The sequence below is a fragment of the Harpia harpyja genome, chromosome 10, assembly GCF_026419915.1.
Source record: "Harpia harpyja isolate bHarHar1 chromosome 10, bHarHar1 primary haplotype, whole genome shotgun sequence".
Taxonomy (NCBI): Eukaryota; Metazoa; Chordata; class Aves; order Accipitriformes; family Accipitridae; genus Harpia; species Harpia harpyja.
Window position 1 is genome coordinate 24,776,967 of NC_068949.1, and position 22,619 is coordinate 24,799,585.

Sequence of the window (22,619 nt, forward strand, 5' to 3'; positions counted from 1 at the left end):
CCAGGCGGGAGAATGCTGCTGCTGGGAAAGCGCAGACCTTATTATTTCCGAATAACCCTCTTCTCCCTCCCGCTCTCTCTCCCGCGCTTTCCCCCCACGCTCCGGTTTGCAGCACGCCGGCTCCGGCCCTTCCACCCGAAGGGCTTTCCGGCGGCAGCGGCCGCAGCTGGGAACCGCAGCGTGGGCCAGTTTTGCCGAGGAATTCAGCACGCCGGCTGCAAGGGCCGGCAAACACGGGCTGCCTCGGGGGGTCCGCGGGTGGCGAAGCTGCTGCGAACAAGGCCATCCCCTCTGCCCGCTCCCGCACGGAGCGAGCTGGCGCTGCGCAGAGGTGGCCTTATTGGCCGCTACCATCGGATGTTCAAAAGGGGCTGGGCGGGGGAGCGGGGACGCTGACATCAGCTAAAGTCGGATTCGGCCCGGGGATTTCCCCCTTCTCCGTTCGCTCCCCTCCAGCCGCCGCCAACGGGGTGGGGAGAGCAGGGACGCTCGCTCCCGCGGGAGGAAGATTCCCCCTCGGCGGGGCGAACGAACCCGCCTGAGGCGGCGGCGGCCGGGGGGCCGGGGAGCCGGGCTGCCGGTATTACGTGTTGTGCCGCATGTCTCCCCGTCGGCCGCAAGGCTCTGGCGAGGGGCCCCGGCGGGAGTTAACCTGCAGTAACCCCGCGGCGCAGGGGCAGCCTCGGCGGGGCGCGCCGGCCCGGGCTGCGCGGGGGGGCGAGGGCCGCCGCGGGCCGCTCCCTCACGGCGCGTCCCGAGCCGGGGCTCTTTCGTTCCCCGCGTCTCCCGCGGGGGAGGCGGCTGCGGGAACGGCGGCGCACGGCCTTCTGCCTCCCGGCGGGGCAGCGCGGGCGTCGTCACCAGCCCAGCCAGTTTTCACGTAACGTTTTTATTATGAACAAATAAAACTTCAGATCAGCACGACCGGCTGTCCGTTGCCGTATTAGTAGAAATTATTCCAAAAAGGTTTTTCTTCTCCCTTTCCGGTACACAAAACAGAGATACTACTACGCAGAAACCCCTAAGCTGTGAAAAATTGTATCCTACTCACGTTTCAACAGCGACAGAGCTTAGACGATGTGCAGATTCAACTTTCCAGTCCTTCCCTGAACACCCAACACTTGGACAGCTGCTCCTCACAATACCAGCGGGGCTGGGAGCAGTTTTGGAAAACCAACCAGTCCGCGCTTCTGCCAGCAGCGGTGCGCGTGCGGTACGTACGCCTTCCTCCTCCGCGCTCGGCCGGTCGGCAGCGAGCCTCACCGCGCCCCAGGGAGGCACGGCGTAACCCCCTGGTACAGACCGGGGAACTGAGGCACGGAGAGTTTTTAAGTGACTGACTTTGTCCCAAATCACGCAGCGCGCGAGTAGCTGCGGTGGGAACAGGTCCCAGGAGAATGGCTGCTCTAGCCACGAGGGCCCACTGCCGCCTTCTCTGCTTCCACCTCTCACAGACTCGTTTAAGCTAAACATACAGATGACACGCCCAGGATACAAACATGCCACCAAAAATATATATATATTTATAGGTGTGTGTGTATATATATCTCTCTCTCTCTATCTCTACCTATATCACAAAGTTCTACTTGAAGTGTTGCATCTGTTCCTTAATCTAACCAAAATTCTAACTCCAATACATTCAAAATCACCTGCACCCACAGTTCCATGTAGGCAATTAAATAATTAAGAAACCCCTCGAAAGTTCACAATTCAGAAAAAAAAAAAAAAAAAGAAAAAAAATACGGCAAATAGCTGTCAATACCCCTATGTATATTAAAGAAAGATTTAAGGCACCCAGAGATATTTGCCAATCTACCTTTAAAGTGACTGGGCAAACACCAGGCCTGTTTGGTTACTGCTCCTCAGCTCCCACGCTAATTCCAGATTCTGGACCCGAATCAGCACTTGACATTTGAAAGGAACCCTTGATGTCAAATCCTGCTTCTCTGCTGAGAGGATGCGAAATAGGGCAGCATGTCACGGCACGCTTCTCTCCGGTAGGGTATGTCACGTGACACCTTAAGGGCACCAGGAGCAAGGAAATCATTCTGCTCATCTTCTCCCCTCCCCACACCCCTTTCAAATTACTGGATGGAAGAAATTCATCCTCTCTGGAGACTTCTGTGAATTCAGAGAGGTTCAGACTAGAGCAAAGTCAGCCCCCAATTACAGAGCTAACAGCGTTTCTCTTTTTTTTTGGAGGGCTTTTTCTATTTTCAAATGGTAGGATACAATTCTAGCCACAACTCCCTTTGCCCCAGCCAGCCCCCAGGCAGTCACGAGCCTCAGAGCAGTAAGGATGCCGCCTCCCGACGCTGGGAGCTGAAGGGCTCCCTGCGCCATTCCTCCCTGTTGTACCTCTCGGCTGGAGACCACGTCGCTCCCGATGGCTCAAAACCTTGAAGGGTCCCATTGCTGAGCAATAACAGGGCCATGGTGGCGGCGGGCAGGGGAAAGGAGAGGAGAAGGACTTCTTTTCTGAGTAACGAGCGTGCTCTTGCCAAGGAGAACATCACAGAGCTGTCCTGGCTCCTGGCGAGTTTCACAGCAGCAGGAAAAAGCAAAGCTGCAGAGACTTGCTCCCGTGAAGCTTGCCTGGCTGCTATCTGGCAAAGCTGAGGCGAGGAAGTTGGCACCCACTCTCTCTGCCCTCCCTGGCCTGCCCGAATAAGGCAGATGCTGCAAACCCCGCTCCAGTATCACCTCGTTCCAGCCACCTCTTGTGCGTACCTCCAGCTCCGTTTGGTGCATTTAAGCAACAAAAACAAGACTATTGCTACAACTAATAATAATAATAAAAATTAATAATAATGGGGAGAGTTAAGGGGGAAAAAGAGCACATTCAGCCCAGGGAGGGGCTCGGGGCCATGATGCCCAGAACCTAGCCCACCACCTGAACTCAAGCTGCGGTCTCTGCAACTTGCAGGAAACACCACCCACAAGGACTTTTTTCCCCAGCACACCCTCCAGCTGTGTGCCCGCATCAGCTCAGTGATATAACTGACCTCTCCGCAGGCTCAGCCGCCCTCGCTGCCTGCCTTGCCAGCGAAGGAGCAAGGTGGCGAGATGGCTCGCCAAGGGGGCTGGGAGGCAAGCTAAGGGACTAACGAGGAGCTGCTTTCGCCTCCCCCTTCCCACCCCCTCAGAGGAGCCGGGAATGACAAACCACCCTGGTGGACCCTGGGCCGGAAAGCCCAGCGGTGGCTCGCGCTGGCGGCAGGGTCTCGCCTCGGAGGTCTTGACTCCCTCGAGCCCCCCCATGCCGCCTGGCCCCGCGTCGGTGTTTCTCAGGCACTTGTTAATCGGCTGAGCGGAGCCCCCAAGGATGGAGAGACCTGCTCCCGCGGACACCCTCACCCCTCCCTATGCCTGTAGGCGCTCCCTTGCCCCATCCCTGCGCTCAGCACAGGATGCGGATCCGCAGGGCGGGCACGGACACCAGGACATCTGCCTGCCACCCAGCGGGGACCCCGTTCCTCCAGCACACAAAGCAGCTGAGCTCAGCGATGGAGCTTTGGTTTACATCCTTCTCCCCCTCTCCATTTTGGCAAAGGCCTGTTTCCCGGCAAAAATCTCAGTGGCGGCAGCGAACAAAACCACCCCAGGCTGGTGCCACCGCACGGCAGCCAGTGGCACACCCCTCCGTCTGTCCCCCTTCTCACTGTGGCTCTCCAAAGGGGCCACGGAGCCCGGAGCCAGGCTCTGCCTTCAGTCCCTGGTGGCGTGGGGCACAGCGGGCAGTGCAGAGAGGGAGGCTGTGACACCAGACGGAGGAGGTAATAAGGTCACCTAGGCTGCCCCTCCAGTGCCCGCTGCCGCCACCAGACACCCCACCCCACAGCCCCCCCCCAGCTTGGGGGAACAATTCCCAAGAGACATCTTGGAAAGAGACAACTCTTTCCGGTGGCAAGGGAAGGGGACGGGGCTGCTTTTCCCGGGGAGAGCAGTTTAGCCATGCCACGTCTGTCAGCAGCCCTTGAGAAAGGAAGAGGGACAGAGGAAGGAATTTGGGGGGGAAGGTGGTGGGGAGAGAGTCACTGACTTTGGCTCAACTCTTCAGCTGGCTGGTACAGGCTTCCCTTAGCCCCATGGTACGTAGCCGGCTGCGATGAGCCGCCCCGGGCTGCTTCCTACCAGCTCCTCTGCCAGGGAGAGACCGGGACGATGTAAAGTGGGAGGCGGGGTACAGGGGCTGGAGAGAATGAATGGAAAGGAGAAGGAGAGGAGGGAAAGGGATGGCCCTGCGTTATAAAGGCAGAGTCCTAGATCTTAAATACATCACGTAAAATACAGTGTGGGAGGGGGGTTAAAACTCATTATCATTACCTTAAGCAAACTGGTAGCATTATTCAGTAGTTAGTAAACAGAACATTAAACCTTTGTCCAGCGTGTTCAGAGGGGTCAGGAAAGGAGAAAGGGAGAAAAAAGGAGGAAGGAGAGGTGTGGATGTGTGTGTGAAGGGGAGCAGGAACTCAGCCACTCTTGTGACTCCCATCTCCAGTCCGCATTTTCCGAGCCAGGATGACCTCCTTGGAGACTTTCTTGCGATCGCTGGCCAGCCCCAGGAAGCACATGAGGTCAATGAAGGCTGTGGTTAAGTTGAAGCGCCAGCCAAACTCACTGGTGGAGTAGTCGTAGGGGAAGGTGTGGTGGTAGTTGTGGAAGCCTTCTCCTGAAAAACACGACCGGGGTGAGGCAGAGCTCCAGGTGATGGCCCCTTTACCTTGGCCCAAAGCACCACATTCCTGAAACAGGCTCTGGACTGAGTCCAGGCTTCTCTCTCCTCTCGGCCCAATTTCACCTCTCTGCAATCTACCCCACCTCATTTGGGCAGGTCCAGCACGCCCAGGCTGGCCCAAATGAGGCAATGACAGTCACAGAGGACCTACGGTGCTTTAGAGGAAAATGAGCGTGTGGCAAGGAACCCAGAAAGGCCCGGGCTCGCCGACTGCACCGAAACACCGGGGGAATCCTAACGGCTTTTCCTCTGCCACCACGAGAAACCTTCTAGTATTGGTTGAGCTACCAGCTAGACCTGCAGCAAGTCCCCAGCAAGCCAGGCCAATCAATACTCCTACACCACTGGCAGTCCTAATGCCAAATCCAACAGGCATTTCCATGTGGGAATAATGCAGACAGACTTCTACTAAGCAATCTACCCCAGTCAGCCACCCTCTGCTCCGGACACTGTCAATGCTGGCTTCAGTGCTCGCCCCTTCAATGACATCGCCTGGACTCCTGCTCCTACCCCCCTGAGTCTTTGCAGTTCAGATCCCTCCCTACTAAAAATCCAGGAGCAGATCCTTTGGTGGTGGAAATCAGTGCAGCCCCAGTGATGTACAGTGATGCAAACCAGCTGAGGATTTGGGCTTGGGAGAACAGATCAGGGCAAATGCTGACCCTGGGATGTACTCTCCTAGGTCCCCAAAATTTCAGGAAAACGCATGAGATGACCTGGCTTGTCTCATCCTCAAGTACCCCCAAAATCAGCAGCTGCCCTGACGACATGTCCAAATGTGCATCTGCTGGTTTTCAAGTTGACAAATCTAAGACAGAGAAGCAGAGACTACAGCACACGTTTTTCAGTCTGGTGAACGGGGCAGAGAGACCTTCGAGCAGGGTAAATAAGATACTGCTGTTGAGATAAGGAGGTGCTAAGTATAGCAGAGTCCTTTCCAGCCTGGAGAGAGGCTGGTGGGAGCTGATAAGCCCACTGCCCTTATGTACTCACTGACCAGCCTGGGAAACACCTCTAGGTGCAAAGGCTGGAGGGGAAGAGTGCAGGGGGAAATAGGGACACCTGGATTCACAGAAGTTCCTAGAAGCAGCTGCAGCCCCAAGGGGCAGTCCCCGCTCTACGGTCTACCCGCAGCAAAAGACACGGACGCTGAACGTACCTAGGGCCCCCAGGCTGACCAGGGGGTTCTCCCGTGGGTTGATGTGCTGATCGTATGGCCGGTTGCCAAACATGTGAGCAGCACTGTTCACTAGCCAAGCGACGTTGAGCGCTACGGCGTAGCGCAGGATGGCTGGAATGAAGAAGCTGATGATGATGGATTCGTCCCAGAAGTACCAGGGCACTACAGTGGGCAGGGTGAAGCACAGCAACACCACCGAGGGCTTGTAGTATCTGGAAAAGAAGGGACCAGAAGGAAAGTGCTCAGTGGCAGAGGCAGGACAGGAACGGGTGCTTCAGTCCTCCCTTTGGAGGATTCATGCTCAGCTATACAGGGAAAATCAAGTGCAGAAATACCTCACCCCTGAGCCCTGCATCTTTTGCCCTGGGTGTGCAGAAGCCATGCCTGGAGACTCCAAAGTCTTATCACCGGGCGGGAGACTCAAACTGAAGTCCTGCTCTCCCCGCCTCAATCTCACACGCGCACAAAGCAATGTCCCCATCACCATGAGTCCAGACACCAGCTGCTGCTTTTAGCCTCATCTGCCATTTGCTTCTCAGCTATGCTGGTCCCCATAAAGGCAACCCCATGCTTGCAGAGTCCCACAGAAGGTCCCTTCTCCGGCTCTGGCCCAGCGCTGCAACTCTTCCTTGCAGACTTGGCCCTGCCTACCAATACACCCCATCAACAAGTGCCAGCGAGGGACACTTGCGCCATCAAACAGACGAGCATGTGGGGTCTCTCGCACTAGAGCGAAGGGAGTAGAGGAAGCTGAACCACTCTGACGAGCCACAAGAAAAATCCCAGGCACAAAAAGGAGGGAAGCCATAAATCTTGCTTGGTTTGTGTGGGACAGCACTAGGGACCTCCTGAGTGAGGGTGGTTACTATATGGGGTCAGTCCCCCGTCCCTGCAACCCTGGTGGCACGCTCGCCTTCTCTGGGGATCAGTCCCAGTATAGCCCCAGACAGCTGAGAGAGAGCCCATGCAAGAGGCAGCAGTGAATCAAGACCGTCCTTCCCAGTTACTGTCTCCCTCACGTCCCCATTTTCAACTCCTCTTTCAGCACCCTGTTTCCAGGAGACTGTTGGGAGAGGGGTAGAGGCATGGCCTGGAAGGTATACCACAACATCGCCAAGGATGGCCCGGAGGCACCTGTGGGTGGGCTCTGGGCCAGCTAAAGCAGCAGCTGGGCTGTGGGCAGGCAGGCGTGCAGGTGCTTTGCGGTGGGAAGCTCAGCCTGCTGCTGGCAAGATGCTACAGGGTAGGCGGGCAAGAAAGGTGTGTGGGAGGGCTGGAGGTAGCACTAGCTCCTAAATACTTCCTACAGAGCTCCTAAATACTTCCTGTAGGAGAGGCACAGCTCATTTCTCACAGTTCATCCCACAGCAAAGCCTCGGGCAGACCGAAGACTCTCATTCTCAAATGACGCCCTCAATCCCCTCATGCTCCATCAAAGGCGCTCGGGGTCCCTAGCCCATTTGCAGAGTCCCTGCTCTATCCCACGTGGCTCTGTGCTGGGGCTGACCCCACCACTCACCTCCGCTGGAACATCACCACTTTGTCAGCCTTTATGTCGCTCAGGTCCAGCTTCTGGCCCTTCTCTATGACATCGGGGTGCTTGCGCACCAGTAGCCAGCCGATGTGGGAGAAGAAGAAGCCCCGCATGGCATTGTGTGGGTCCGCGTCTGTCTCTGAGAACTTGTGATGGACGCGGTGGTCCCGGACCCACTCGTAGATGTCATTCTGCAAGGCAACAGGAGTGGAGACTTAGGGCCAGCGCTGGAGATATTCCCTTCAAATTAACAAAAGGGTCTAAAACATTTAGACACCTAAATACCATTGACGTGAACTCGTATCAGTCATTTTATCTTTCATTAGGGCTTGGGGGTTTTGGCTTTTAAAACAAAGGTTAGGGTCTTCTTTGCTCAACCACTTCCAATTTTCTTTGAAATCTGCTGCTTTGGTGGGCTGCCCTTCCTCTTTTTTTTTTAATTGGCTAACTTCAGGCTTTGGTTGGCACATCCTCTACAGCACCACAGGCTCTGACTGCTCAGCCTGTTCCCCCACCCCTGCAATAGCCAGCCCCCATTGGCCAGTCAGTGCCTCCTCCCTCACACGCTCCGCTCTTGTCGGTCACTTGTCCCCATCCCTACGTGGTGCCAGCGGGGATTGATCAACCTGCCCCTTCCCTTCGGCCTGACATTTTCCATGGGTCGACCTGCCTTGCTTTTCCTGGGATTGCCAAATCAGGTCTGTTTAACTTGAGGGGCGAGGGTTTTTTTAACTTCTTTTTTTCCATTGGAAATCAGTTCTAAAATTGAGGCCCCTCTTTAGAAATAGAATAAACGCACCGTTTCAATGACAGTGATCAAAAAAATACGCCCCTTCAGCCCCATAACTGTTCCATTTAAGCTGCAAAATCAATAGTTTGGAAAATGTCAAAGCTTTCATCATTTGTATTAAGAAATTATTGTTTTGGCCGGTTTTAAGAATAGATTTTAATGAGCCCGTGCTCATTCCTTTACACCACGATTTCGGTGTGCTTAAAGCCATTTATTACACCATCCTAGAAAACATGAAACAGAGATCCAAGCACGCCTCTATTGCCCGTATTACGCAAGAGGCTCCTTAATCTCCTAAGTACACAGGACTTTTCCTCAAAACACTTTGAAGGTAGGGAAGTGGCATAATCATCCCTGTTCCTTGCCTGGAAAGACCAAGTGACTTAGCCACACAGGGAGCCTGTAGCAGAGACACAACTCCTCAAGTCCATCTCAAGTGCTGTAACCACTCCTCCTCCAATTGAGATAAAACGATTTACCTGCAGGCCACGCAATAAGGCAATGATAGACACGGGCCAGGATTCAACTCTCACGTGCTTCCAAACACTGGGAACTGCTGCCTGCCTTCCAGCCAAATCCTGAGCACCTCCAAGTATCACCAGCCCTCACTGTTGCTAGCCACAGCTCGGTCACTCAGTGTTCCCCCAGAAGAGGGGGGCCCAGCAGCCTTCCCTAGCTAGTAAGCAGAGAAACACAACCAGTACCCATGCTGGAAATGTTTCACCTGTGATGCAAAGCCTCTTTCACATTCCAGACCCTACACAGCATCACGTAACATGAGAAGGCCCAGCCTGAAAGCTGTCAGACAGCTTGGCCTTCCCCGTCTGGGGAGGCTTTCCCCATCTCCTGGAAATCCTTCTGCTAGAGGCAGAAGGCACAAATTTGGCAAGAGACCAGGTACCGCAGCTGGAGCTTGGTACCACCTCATCCACCACACCCTGTGCACAAACACAAATCAAGGGTCTCAAAGCTGAAAAGTCAGTAACTTGACCCAAACTTCAGCACGTTATCTTTTCCACAGATCTTATTTTGGGACCACCTCTAACTGCAACTCTGTCTGAAAATCATGGCTTTCTGAGACCAGCAAGCAAAGCCTAGGAGAATGCCTCCTTCCTTGGGAGTTTCCAGCTACAGGCTATAACCAGGAGAGCTTCTGCTGTGCTGCAGCTGCCCGGTCTTGCAGGTGGAGGAGCCGACTAGGCGCAGAATTCCCAACTTTTCTGAAATCACAAGCCACAGGTCTCTGAGCAGCCAACAGGCATTTTCTGGAGGACCTCAGGTAAGATAATCTATAGTCTTCTCTGGCCTTCAAAGTCACCGGTCTCATCTTAGACCTGCTGCTACTAAGAGGAATGAGATAAATTGAAAATAAACCTTCTCTTGATCTCATTGAAAGTAACTATTAAAAAAAAAAAAAAAAAGCCATGGGGAATGGTACTGAATTTTCAGTAAAACTTTGGATTAGTTCCTATTGAAGCTGAAATATCTGTCTGTCTCTCATCTTTGTCTATTCCTATCCCCTACAGCAATAGCTCAGCAAATTCTTTCCCCCTCTGCCCTATAACCCTGTGAAAGATGGTCTTTGTATGGGACTAGCCAATACACAGCAACCCATCCCATTCCCTTGCTGAGTGCTGGACCAGGAATCAGCAGCTTGGTCCTTCCTCTTCCTCATGAGAGACTCTGGTTTGGTACTGAGAGAGAATAGGAAAGTCAGTGGTGTTTTAGAAAGTTTTTCAAGGCTGAAACAACCCATCCCCACCCTGTTCTGATTAAATGTCAATGAAGTGTTATCCTCTATGGCTACACAGGGGAGAAAGGAAGATAATGTCTCTAAAATACCTGGTCCACTTGGGCTTTACCCTTCCCCCATACCTCAGCTGGAGAATTACTTAGGGGCACAGCACTGACACTTCTCTGTTCACCTTCTTGTAGCAGAAAGTGCTGCACCCTGCCACCCTCCCAAGTACTTTCTACACACGAGCAAGCCTGTATGAAGTCCCTTCAAGCACAGTTGGAGGACAGAGTCCCGTGAGAGCCGCCTCACAGCAGCAAACCCAAGCAAGAGACCCCCAGGATTTTACTCTGCCACGCCGATCTGGGTTTTCACTCTGGCTTCTTCTAAAGGGCCATGTCTGCTACTTTCTACAGTCCCTAAGGACTTCCCGGTTTGTTTCCTTTGTGGACTCTGAAGTGCTCTCATGAGTGTTTAGGCAATATCATGAGGTGCTCATCAGCTGCCTGCAGTCACTTGCGCCACTCTGAATGGGCCCAACCCTTCTCTCCTTGAAACATCACTGACCTGTGACGACTCTCTGGAAGCCAGTGGCGTGATTTGTAACAGGGTTATTCCTAAACATCAGTCTTCCGAACCAGAGAAGCATCCCCCTAACTGCATAATCTCAACAAGTTCTTGGTCCTTCTGCAGCAGCAAATTCCACAGCCTGGCTCCCTGGGCTGTGCAGATATCTCCCCTCTTATCAGCCATGCAGCAAGAGGAGGGTGAGGCAACACCAGGAGAGCACTTAGTACTTCCACACCTCTTTCACAGGACCTGGAGCAAGCACAGGGTGACCACACCTCGAGGGAAGGGTACGTTCCTGCTTTGGGGAGCTTTCCTACCCCTGGTCTTGGCCAACAGTCCTCTCCCCACCCGGTCTCTCTCAGCGTCACCCCCTGATGGGACAAGGTGAAGACAATGAGATGGACTCTAGCACCGCAGCGTCACATGGTAAGGGCAGGCTGTTTCCTAACAAGAGGTAGTAGGAGAAAGGAACCTCTCCGTCAGCCTGTGCCCCATATCTGGGACAGGGTTTCAGGGGAGCACTTCCTTCTGAGACCAGCAGCACATTGAAGAGGTGCTTACCTGGAAGGCCACAGAGTTTGCAATAGCCAAGAAGATCCGCAGGGGCAGCGTGGCTTTGTAGGACCGATGGCTCCAGAGGCGGTGAGATCCGGCTGTGATCCCCAGAGCGCTCACCAGGAAACACAGAACGGCTGGACAGGAAAAAGAAAAGTGTTGGAGCAGTTAGAGCAAGTCAGCCTGCAGCAAAGTCTCAGGCAGAGCAACATGCAGGCACGCCCTCCCCCAAAGCTCTATAAGCAAGAGAGGAACCCATGGAAAGCACAGACTGGGGCAATAAAAATCAACGTGAGAGTGCCCAAGCTACCACAGGCTTCCTAAGCCTCATGGGGCAAATCACTTCAGCTCTTCATCTCTGACAAGGGAGGAGGCTCCCCCTTACAAGAGCTGTCACAAGGGTTGGTTCTTCAGCATAATAGTGCCATCTGTCATGGTGCAGGGTTATCAAAATTGTATGAAGCGACTGCTTCCATATAGCCCTGTGGTAACAGCTCTGCAGTCCACCAGGGAACCCCTTTCCCTTTTCCTCCCACCCCAAAAAATCAGGGGTCTTGCTTTCCTATCTCACCACTCCTCGCTAAATCTCTTTTGCATTCTTTTCACCTAGAAGTGGTAGATGATCTTATAGCTCTTCAGGGGGACAGCTCAAGCCCAGGGTTAAGCTTCTCTTCTGCTCCCTTTCTAAGCAGAAGCCGGCTAGAAGAAGATATAACCTACCATCCCACTGAAGCCTGGGCTTCACCTTCAACTCCACCACTGACTTAAAATCTGCCCAGAGGCTCCTGTTCCCAGGGTCTTTTTGATCCCCCCTCTGCTCAGCTCCTGCGCCATTTACGGAAGGGAACTCCAAGGCCAACAACTCATTGCAAGTCGTGCCCAGGGCAGAGGCAGGCGTTGCTGGGCCCAGCTGAGCTTCGAGGCTGCTTCATGCGTTCCCTCTCCATGCAGGTCAGAAGGAATTCCTTGCCCCTCTGGCAGCTAGTAAAAACCCACATCCCTCTCCCTCTGGATCGTGCGTTTATGTCTGCCCTGGTCTGTCTGTTCCCACATGTCCTCCTGGGACCTCTGGAATTTAGCCTGGGTTCCAGCATCTGGTCTTAGAACTCAAATGGAGAAAAGACCCCCATAGGGTCATAGCAGCATTACACTAGGAAGCTGGGGAAAAGAAGAAAATTGCGTCTGAAAATTAACTCTTTCTCTAGGAAGGAAGGCTCAGGAAGTTTGGCACTAAGACGGAGGGCATTCAACAGCTGGTTTGCCCTGCAAGTTCAGACACTGAGAGGGAAGGGTGCACATCTGCGCACAGGTCAACTGATGCGCCTTCAGCCCCCTCGGGGAAGGGATGCCTTCTTACCAGTCCCCCAGGGGAAACTCTTGCTTTGTTATAAATTTGCAGATTTCAGCCAATTGGATCAATCATGAACACAGCTCCTTATTCTTACACGTAAACCCCTGGATAGGAATCACTGGTATGCTTGACAATACCATTCAGTCCAGCCAAATGGCTCTAATCAAGCTTATCTTGAACCCAGAAAATAGACACTCTGCCAGAAACTTGCCTGGAATCAGAGATCTGAGACATGCGCAAGGCACCATGGCCCTGTTCTTTCATTCAGAATAATCCAGGCTTTATTTCCTATCCTCTCTTGCTCTCTCTTCCTTCTGTCACCTCCTTTTTGTTTTTCTACATTCCAAACCTAATCTCTTATTCGCTAAAAGCTGCTCTCGGCTGATTTAACACCCTCTTCTGGCCCCTTAAACTTGCATGAACCCTCCTCACTCCCAAACCGCTGTATAACAGCGACCATCCCTGTCTGCTGATCTGACCGTGACTTCCCATCTTCATCTTCTCCCTTGGCTTCCCTGCCTGCTGCCGAATGCAGTGCAAGCCTCAGACCAGCACACCTCTGCCTCGTGTCGCCCAGCACCTCTGCGGTCTCTCGGAGGAGCCAAGCAGTCACCCGTCATAGCCGATTTATAGGGCACGAAGAGGGATGAAAATGCATGCAAATGCAGCAGGATCCAGCCTTTGCAAGAGACAATGGAGCTAAGCAAAGCTCGCAAAGCTGGCCAAGCCTGGAAGGGAGAGGGGAGGGATGCTGGAGCAGGGCGTTTGGTTCAGGTCTCCCTTTGGCCTTACTGCCAGGAAAGTACTTTATGCTGGACACCTTGAAGGTCTCACCCAGCCCCGCAACGCTGACTTGAAAGTTATGAAGCAGCTCACGAGCGGTTCCCCGTTGGTTCTAGATTTTAAGACGCATTTTAAATCAGTCACTATCCCCACAGATTCATACACAAGAGCGAACCTTGAAAAAGCACCTAACTGATTCACAGAACCTCTCTGGCCTCAGACACTGCAAAAACAAAGAAACCAGCTCCTGGATGTTTCAGACATTTCCTACTAGCGGCAGAAGTGTGACTCACCACTATTCTCCCTTGAATGTAAGCTGCTACACCCTGCAAACCACGTTTCATAAAACCTCTGGGCAACTTTATACCTACGGTGCACGCCTCAGTAGCTGAGGTAGATTTCCAAGGGTGACAAACAGCTCATGGCAGAGCTGAGAGCAGCATCCAGGAGTCTGGATTTAACCTCCAACCTATACAGACTCTAAGAAAAACACTGGACAGGGAGTCCTTGATAAGCAACAGAATCCAGCAGGCTCATCCCTGCAAACAGGTACAATGATGATCATTGCATAGTCAGGGCATCAGCATCTCGGAAGAAGAAAAGCTCCTCCAAGATCATCCGCTAGGAATGAAATTGGAAAGAGAGCAGAGAAGGTGAAATAAAGTAGCACAGCTTTGCACGGCTGCCTGTGATGCTGCCCCAAACGGAAGGACTGAGGGACTCCATCAGCTGACGTTTCAAAGTCATCTTCCACCATGCTTTGAAGTATCTGAGATCCAAAAGATTGTCAACTCATAGGTGATGTTCCCAATGACCCATTCAACTGGAATACAAAGAATTATGACCACTGGCAGTAATATGTCCTCAGTGCTCCAAAATTAAACCGAAAACATTCCAGATTCAGTCACGTCTATATGACTCACTAGCCTTTACCTCTTTAGGGCCCAGATTCAGACCTCAAGTTATGATGGGAAGCCAGGAATGTGCTAAAGGCATTGTCACCTGCAGTCAACACCACGGATGTTTACATGAAGAGGTGTCCCTGCTCCAGCCGGTGTCCTTGGGCTTCTGCTCAGTGCAAGGGAAAACTACAGCTTTAGACTGTTCCCTCCTTGCCTCCCAGTCCCTGCTAGGCAGGTGAGTCCTGCTAGTCTCAGAAGAAAGATACCAAGAGCAAGGAAACATGTGCAGGCTGCCTAAGGAGAACAGCGTTTAGGAGGAGCAAGAGGAGCTACTGTTGCTAAAACCTAACTTGCCCATCTAGCAAAATCAGAACTTCCCCTCCACGCTCGGAGGAAAAGCGCACCGCCTGCTAGTTAAGCCTGGAGGGGACACTAAGTGGAGAGGTGTTGCCAGCAGTAGTCTCGATGGGAAAGTGACAAAAAACGTATGTGAACGTTTTGCTGAACACATCCCTGCGGGCAGCACTGGCTGAGATTTTCAGGCTGTCAGAATTGCCTAAATTATCCAGCAAGATTCTCCTTGGTCCAAAGATGATGCAGCAGCAATATCAACCCATGTTTCTGGCACCACTGGAAGTGCAGGGAACTGAGGTGTTGTCAGAGCACCATGTCGAGACAAACTGTCACTGTTTTATAGACATTATTGGCCAGGCCAAGAGGGCTTTAACACAAACGTTGTCAGTCTGCTGTACCAGAGGGCCAGGAAGACAACCTGCAAATCATGTTTCCAGGGAGGCTCAGAACAGCTAGAGAAGAAACTGTCAATCACCTTTGCATCCTGACCTTCCAGACTCAGTCTCTGTACCGTTTGGCAAACGACGTGAGATCTGCCCGTGATCCCTGAAAAGACTGCGCAAGACTTCGTCAAGTGCAGTGGAGAAGACAGTAAATAAAAGGGGAGCTGCCTAGAAAGCCAGTGCTGGAAGGCCTCGGGGAGCCCTCATTATGGTGAGCTCTCACCTGATCAACAACCCCAGCTTGTTCTGGGAAGCTCTGCACCAGAAAGAGATCAGGGGATACAATGCACACAGCAACGCAGAACAGCAAACAATGATGAAGGCAGGGCTGGAGAGCTTGAGAGACAAAGAGGAATTAGCACACAGAGAAATGAAAACAAGAGGACACAGTCACCAACATAACTGGTTTCAGAGGGACAGGAACTTCAAGGAGACGGTGGCCTGGATGAAGAGGCTGTAAGCAGGGGATTGCTCCTTATAATAAAATACAGAAGGCAGATCAGCTACCAGGCACCACCGCTGCCTGTAACATCACAGCACAGAACATCTGGGGCCATGTTAATTTTATATTACATGTACACAGCCTAAGGAAGGAATGATCTGAAAAAAACAAACAAAGACAGACGCAAAAACCCCAGCAGCTCCAGAACTACCACTGGGAAAGCTGCTCTGCCCTGAGCCCATGCTGTATTGCCAGGAGCAACGTTAAGTCTCTGCTGCTCTGTCCTTGTGTGTAAAATGGGAACCATAGTCCTCTCCTTGCTACCAGGGCGTGCTGGGAAAATAACGGCAAGTCGCTGAGATGACAGCGACAGATGCTTGTATGTGCTAAACAAAGGTATGAACTGAGAAAAGGGCAATGCAAGAAGGAGCAAGGAGCCTTGCTGAGAAGCCAGCCCTGTGGAGGATCAAAGTATCCCAGCTCCGGTCAGTACTGGAGGAGAACAGACTACAGGGGAAAGCTCTGACTTGGCTGCAGGGTGCAGGGAAGGGTGGTCCTTTCCCACAACAAGTGCCAGGGATGCAGGGCAGGGAGCTCTGTGGAGCTACTCCAGCTGTGGTAAGGCAGGATGGATTTTCAGCCAGTCCAGAACAGTGCAGTTCCCCCAAACTCCATGTCCTTCTCCCATTCCCAGAGCATCTGTCACTCCAGAAGCCACCAAGGAATCTTGCAGTGCCTCACAGTGGCAGGAGAGCAACTGGCACTTCACATCAGAGTCGACTGAGTGAGGAGAGCAGGAGGGACTGGCATCAGGCAAAAAGCAAGGCAGATTCCCACAAAATGCCATGGGATGCCACACAGACATCCCGAACAGGCACGCGGTTGCAAAGACACTGCCTCAGAGACCATTTGGGGGTAAGGTGGGGCTTAGCAGAATGCAAAGCAGCATGAACCTTCCGGATCAAGACGCTCGAGCCCACTTAAGTATCTCGGGGGAGCTCAAGGGAGAAGGGTTGGATGGATGTGGAAACCGCGGTGCATCTCAGCAGCTTGAAATGAAACCAGTAAACCCAATTCACCTTTTCCCTCCTCCCTCCCGCAGTGCTCTGAGGATATTTGGCTGGGGTTGGAGGACCCAGGCTGTCAGCTCAGTGAGAGAAGCCAGCAGCCCCTGCCTAGCCTCCAGCTGAGAGCCTGGGGATGGGACAGACAGAGCAGGACCAAGAGCCCTGAAACGTTCCTCCAAGGTCGTGCTGAGGCCGCGTGTTCTGCCCAACCCTGCCACCCCGGGAAAAAGCGCAGCCTGTCAGGTTTTCACAAGGGAAAGGCCCAGCAAAGTCTTCTTTCATCATGCCCCCCCCAAAAGGCCATGCTGGCTGCACAGGGAACGTGTCGGTGCCTCTGCTTCTGCAGATGCTGTAGCCAGCCTCTGACCGAGTCCTGTGGCCTCCAGTGATGCCCACCCCCCAGGCCGCTGCCTGTGAGAAGCAGAGGTGGTCCAGGAGGAAAAGAGTCAGTCTGGCCATCCAGGGAGCCATCTCTTTCCCGGTCCAGCTGTGATGCTTGTTGCTCACAGCCATCGGGAGGACAGACTTTGAGAGACCAGGTGACAGACCAGGTGGATCGCTCCAGGGCCTGCCCACAGCTGGGCTGGCCAGGTTGCTGCTCCCGGCTGAGCACTTTGCAGGAGCACTGCTGAAACCAAAAGCCATGCCAGCAGGTCTCAAATTAGACTGTCGCTTTTCGTTTCAGGATGCTCTGTTTCACAGGAAGGCAGGGGCTGCATGCAATCTCTCAGCCTCCCCACTGGGAGCCGTTTGGCTTCTTGACTTCTCCAGGGGTCCACACAAAAGCTCGTGGAAAGCGAGGCTCCCCTGCAGCTTGGGCCCCAGGCCCAGCTGCCTTTCAAGCAGTCAAAGGAGAAGTTTGGTTCCTACCCAGGGCAAGGTCTCTGAGAAAGGGGAGCTTCGCCTAGCTACCTTCTGCTGGGTTGTGCTTTCCACTGGAATTTGCTGCCTGGAGAGCCGCCTATTTATTTTTTGAAAGTTGTCAGGCTTAGTTCCGGGATGATGGGGGCTAATCTGTGCTTTTGCAAGAATGATAAAAGACCTGAGCTTCAGACTTAACTCTTGACTTTCATCTTCAGCACAACTGTATTTTGTCTCTTTCCCCTCACACACACGTGGAGGCTCTGTGGGATTTACCCTCCCTCGGTAAAGACAGGAATGGTTCTTGTCTTTGGGCAGCAGCCTCATGCCAAGTCATGCCCTGTACCTTGCCTCCCCAGCCACCCCTTCAAGTGCTCTTGCTAGCATCTTTCTTCCTAAGTTTCTGGGACTGTCACAGTATTCCATCAAACATTTTCTGTGCTTCACCCCAGAAGTGGCTGCACATTCAGGTATGGGCTACTTCCAAGCCTAATTCCTGTGAATTGAGTTCATTCTTTAAGCAACCAAGCAGTTCCCTGCCAAATCCTTCCCTCTCATGCATGACCTTACAAGAGATACTAGCAAGCCCTCCCACAGCTTGCTCCAAAGCTGGCCGAGCAGCTGCTTCTAACAGAAGACCTCCACTTCCTTCTTTCTCCTCCCCGAGTCTGTGGGCCTGGAGGAAAAAAAAATACTACCCAACAGATTTGGGGTTTGTAGATGCAAGAAACAAATGGAGGAACGTGCTTACCCCATGCCAACGTCTGGATCTTTGCAGAAGGTATCAGCATCAACCCGAATATGGCCCCTAGATGCAGCAGGCTCATGAGGATGATATTCCTCCAGACGTATCGCAAGGGGGGCTTGGGGCCCTCTTTCTCCCGGTAGGTCTCATCAAAGAGATCATCTACCATGCCCCGGTCTCCTGCCGAGTCCTCGTGATTGAGTAAGTTCTTCACCATGACGGCATTCCCATTCCTGGTCGCCCGGGAGGTGATGGTGCCGACAGTGGTGGTGCTGGGAGCGGAGGAGAACTCCTTGGAGAGGCAGCAACGGACATTTTCAAGAAAGCAAAAAGGGAAAACAAAACGAGAAGTTGGTGGTTACCAATGCAGGGCATAGAAACACAAGCAGCTAGGCTGGCAGTACCAAGACTCGCAGCCTGCGGTTTCCCTGGCAGGCTCCATTCTTTCGGCTGAGCCCTTGGCACCAAGAAGAGCCTGCTCTGGCCCCACAGGCATGGCCTGAGAGGGCGGGGGCCTGATCCTTCTGGGGAGCAGGGTGCAGCAAGTAAAGAAAAAGACTTGAAAGCCAGTCTTTTTTCCACGAGTGGCTTTGGTGAGATCATTTGCAGGCTGCAAGGATTTTCGTTTTCCTTCAGTTTTATTAGTGGGCGTTTTTAGGTGGGCTTGTGGTCTGGGCTTGTGCATAAGCAGACAGCAATAAAGGAAATCTCGTGAATGAACAAAGAGGTGGGAGAGAAATATGGTCTGAAACACGGTTTTATTTTAAATCATTGGGCTGCTCCTGACACCCTGCCTCTTTGTGTCACCCCACCAGGGATCACCGGGAGAACGTCAGGAAGATCCACAGGGGGATTCCTCTGGGGTGCCTCCTTACCTCCTCCTGCCTCACCTTCCAGGCTGGGACGTGGCAAGACCGACATGCCTGGGGATCAGCGGACAGAAGCAGTCAAGCGATGTGCTTCCAGTTGGACCTACAGCTCCTACCCCATGCCTGCTGCTAAGGCTTTCATCCCTCTCCCGCTTTCCACTCACAGGCAAACTGAGGCACGGGAAGACAAACCTCTGAGCCGAGGCCACCAGCACACACAGAGGAAGTTTTAAGCAGCAAGTTGGCTCAGCCTGGCTCCCGGCTCCCTCCTGTAACCGTGACACAACGTTCCCTCTGCACACGCTTGTTTGCCCTGGCTGAGTGACAGCCTGCCCGATCAGGCATGCATGACGAAAGGAGCAGGCAGGACTGACCCTAATGAGACAGGTCATTGAACCCTGAATCACCGATTTCCATCTCCATCATGACAGCCGCGTGCTTGCTGGTGCTCGCAGCCCTTTGTCAGGCCCGAGCCCAAGCGCCCGACGGGGCTCGACCCTGGGGCTGCCAAGCATCTGGGATGCCAGCGGTGGGAGGGCATGCTGCCCTCATCCCCTCACCTCCAGGGAACCTGCCCGCAGGGCACGTCCCTCCGCTGCCCGCACCGCTGCCTCCACGCGCGACGGGACACTAAAGGTCGGTCAGCAGGAACGGGAGAGCTGGGACCGCGGGAGGGAGAGAGGCCAAGCCGGGAGAGCTCCTTTCCCAACAGAAATCTCTCCTGAATTAACAGCAGATTGCCACCCAGGCGCCGGGGATTCGTCAAAGACCACCGTCCTGCCATGGCCTAGTTTTCTGAGGGAGGCATTAAAATCAGGCCAGGCAGCTTACGTGGCCACCCCAACTCCTCCCTTTCCCAGGGGTAGAAACTAGAGGGTTACAGACATACCTTCCTACGGGGAGAAGCTGACAAAGCTGACAGATGCCCCAAGTTTGGGAAGCAAAATGATATCTAGAGAGGGAGCCCTCCAAGTTTTTCCTTCTGTAATCAATCAAAGGTTAGAGAGGAAAAAACCTGGACTTGAAGTATCCTGCTGCTTTCTCTGAACCCAGGCAGCTGCTGAGCTCGGGACCGGCTCCCTCTGCATCCCGGCTACGGGCTGTCTCTGCCGGCTTTCCTAACTAATGTTTTGAGGCTATGACACGCTGAGCTGCTGGAGAATTTAGAGGCAATCCCCCTCAAAAAACGCTGTGAGAAATGTCTTCTAATCCAGAGATTAGGCAAGGAAGAGTCCTGCCCATTTCAAAGTGTCAGATATTCTCATCTGGCATTTTGGCAGGAAGGCACAATTTTCCTCCTTGGCTGGAAGACAATCTACCAAAAAGACCTAAGACTTGTCTATGCAAGAAAAATTCCCAACAGAGACCTGGTGGTATAATTAGACGGGTAACGCTCCCCATATGGACACGCTGCTTCCAGAGTAAGAACGTGGGGTTGGAGTTGCATTTTTCTCCTCCGCGATAGCTTCTGTCACTGTCAGCGTTACACAGGGGCAGACGAGGAGGAGGGAGAGTGCAGGGAAGACAGCAGAGGGAGAAAAACCTTTTCTTCCAGAGTCGTAGTAGCCACACGAGGAATTTTACCAGCATACCTATGCTGCTGGAATTATACTGAGGTAATCGAACCGGTCATTTCTCATGTGTAAACTAACCTTAAATCAAAAGGGCTATAAAGCAGCCATGAAACACAGCTCCACCGTTACAGGCTTGCTGGGGGGGAGCACGGGGGGAAGAGGGAGGGAGAGCGGGCAGCTATTTAGCTGGAGACCGGAGAAATGAGGAGGAAAGAAAGAGGATTTTTACCCCCTTATGGCCACAGTGGCTCCTGCGGCGCCTACTGAGGAAAATGGGATGGGGATTGATCTGGGGTCTAGAACTGAGAGGGGGAGGAGGCCAGCTAAAACACTTTCATGAGCTCTCCCTCATTTCTGAATGACTTTGCAGCTCGCATCTGCAGAACAGATGTGTTCCCCCATCTCCAACCCCCACCACACACCCTACCAGCACTGAACACGCCATAGGTGATCCTGGCACCCAGCCAGCTTATACAACCAACTGCAGCTCAAAGGCTCCCGTGCTGGTTCAGCCTAGGGGCCCCAGGGCACTGAATCTCCGGTCCAGTATATTTGAATATGCCCAACACGACCCAGGGACAGGATTCTTCCCAGCCTCCAGGACATGCCCCAAAATACACGCCGAGACCATGAAACACGGTCTCAGCGCGCTGCCCTTGGCATCCGTTGCGGGTGGGGAGAGGAGTAAAGTTCTTTACATCGCAGCACCCCTGGAAGGTCACAGCACCGGCACAAAAGGACTGGGGGAGACCCCGCGTGCTGGCGCCAGGCAAGACAGCGGGGCTGTGGTTTACCTCCACTCCTCAGCATAAGGATGAGAAGGCGAGAGCAGGAATACTAGGCTCGGCCCCTGCTTCCCCTCAGGCAAAGGGTGGCTGCCAGGAGGGGCAAAAATAAAAAACGAAATCTCTAAAGATCCAACAGCTCTATGTATCTTCCTGGTGCCGGGTTGTTATTCAGACCTTCTTATGCCAAAAATGGGCAGTCTCCCCACTGAATGTTTGCTTGGCTCAGGCAATGCAGACACAGTCATTCATTTCATCCGGGCAGCTGGCCGCTTTCACCTCGTGTCTGTCCTAGAGACGCTACCTGCTGCAACGTTTGCCTTAAAAATGCTGTAAGTCAAAGCCCTTTCTTATTAAAAAAAAATATATCTATTAAGAAAATAAAAAAGTCACAGCCTGAGCACTACCAAAAACCCCACGGCCTCTTGGCACAAAGGACCTTCCCGAACAGCCCTCACCAGCACGCTTAGGTGGATGGTTTTAAGATAAATGCTCAGTCTATCCGAGGGCATAGGCTCCACGGGGAGATAATCCCAGCAGCGGCGATCCCCGCTTCATTCACGGGCTCCCCGTGAGGCTTGGGTGATGTCTTAAGCTAGCACCGCATGACTTTGCCTCCTGACTGAGAAGTGGCACAGAGAGGACGCACGCACACACACACATACGTGTGCATACGTGTGTGTGCGCGTGCACGGACACGCGTGGATGCCCACACCTCCCCCCCCCCGCCAGGACAGCAGCAGCGCAGCACCCACTGCCGGAGCTGCGGAGATGAAGGAGGAAGGGGCGAGGGGAAGCCAAAGCACCCGCAGCCCCGGGCCTGCCGGCAGCCCCCCGCTTACCTCCTCCTGCAGCAAGTGCGCAGGCATGGGGCGGCCCTGTCTCTGCTCCTCGGCGGCGGTACGCGGGCGCGCAGGTCCGCGGCGGCGGCGGCGGCGGCGGCGGCGGCGGGAGGAGGCGGAGGAGGAGGAGGAGGAGGCGGAGGCGGAGGCGGCGGCTGGCTCTTGTCGGCCCCTCGCCCTGCGAGCTGTGCGGCTCGGGGAGGCGGGCGCGGAGGTATTTAAGCGGGGCTGCTTGCTCGGCGGCTGGCGGGGCTGGGCTCTCCGCGCCCCGGCCTCCCGGTGACCCCCTGCCCGCGGGTGAGATGCGCGGGGTCAGCGCGGCTGGCGGCGAGTCGCGGCGGGGGCCCGGCTCTCGGCGTGCCCGCGAGGGGAGGCGGGGCGGGGCGGGCCGGGGGGGCGGGAGGAAGGATGCTGAGGAAGAGGAGGGTGAGGAGGGCCAGGCTCTCGCATGATGCCTGGCTGCTTTTTTTTCTTTCTTTCTTTTTTTTTTCTTTCCTCT

General features: G+C 53.8%; 1 protein-coding gene across 1 annotated transcript; it reads right to left on the reverse strand.

Annotated features, from left to right (window-relative positions):
• Positions 1-873: 873 nt before the first annotated feature.
• On the reverse strand, positions 874-22,545 carry SCD (stearoyl-CoA desaturase). The gene is made up of 7 exons (XM_052799214.1): positions 22,247-22,545; positions 22,121-22,213; positions 18,057-18,342; positions 11,109-11,239; positions 7,438-7,643; positions 5,898-6,130; positions 874-4,672 (listed from the first exon to the last, which is right to left on the reverse strand). The coding sequence occupies exons 2-7, from the start codon at positions 22,145-22,147 to the stop codon at positions 4,473-4,475; spliced, it is 1,083 nt and encodes a 360-aa protein (XP_052655174.1). The 5' UTR covers positions 22,148-22,213; positions 22,247-22,545; the 3' UTR covers positions 874-4,472.
• Between the last annotated feature and the right edge of the window lie 74 nt (positions 22,546-22,619).

Bases quoted from the DNA above. Each gene is read 5' to 3' on its own strand.
- SCD (XM_052799214.1), bottom strand. From the start codon at position 22,147: ATGCCTGCGCACTTGCTGCAGGAGGAG. The intron at 7,644-11,108 runs GTAAGCACCTCT...GTTGCCTTGCAG, and splicing joins CAAACTCTGTGGCCTTCCAG to AATGACATCTACGAGTGGGT. The intron at 4,673-5,897 runs GTACGTTCAGCG...CGTGTTTTTCAG, and splicing joins GGTCAGCCTGGGGGCCCTAG to GAGAAGGCTTCCACAACTAC.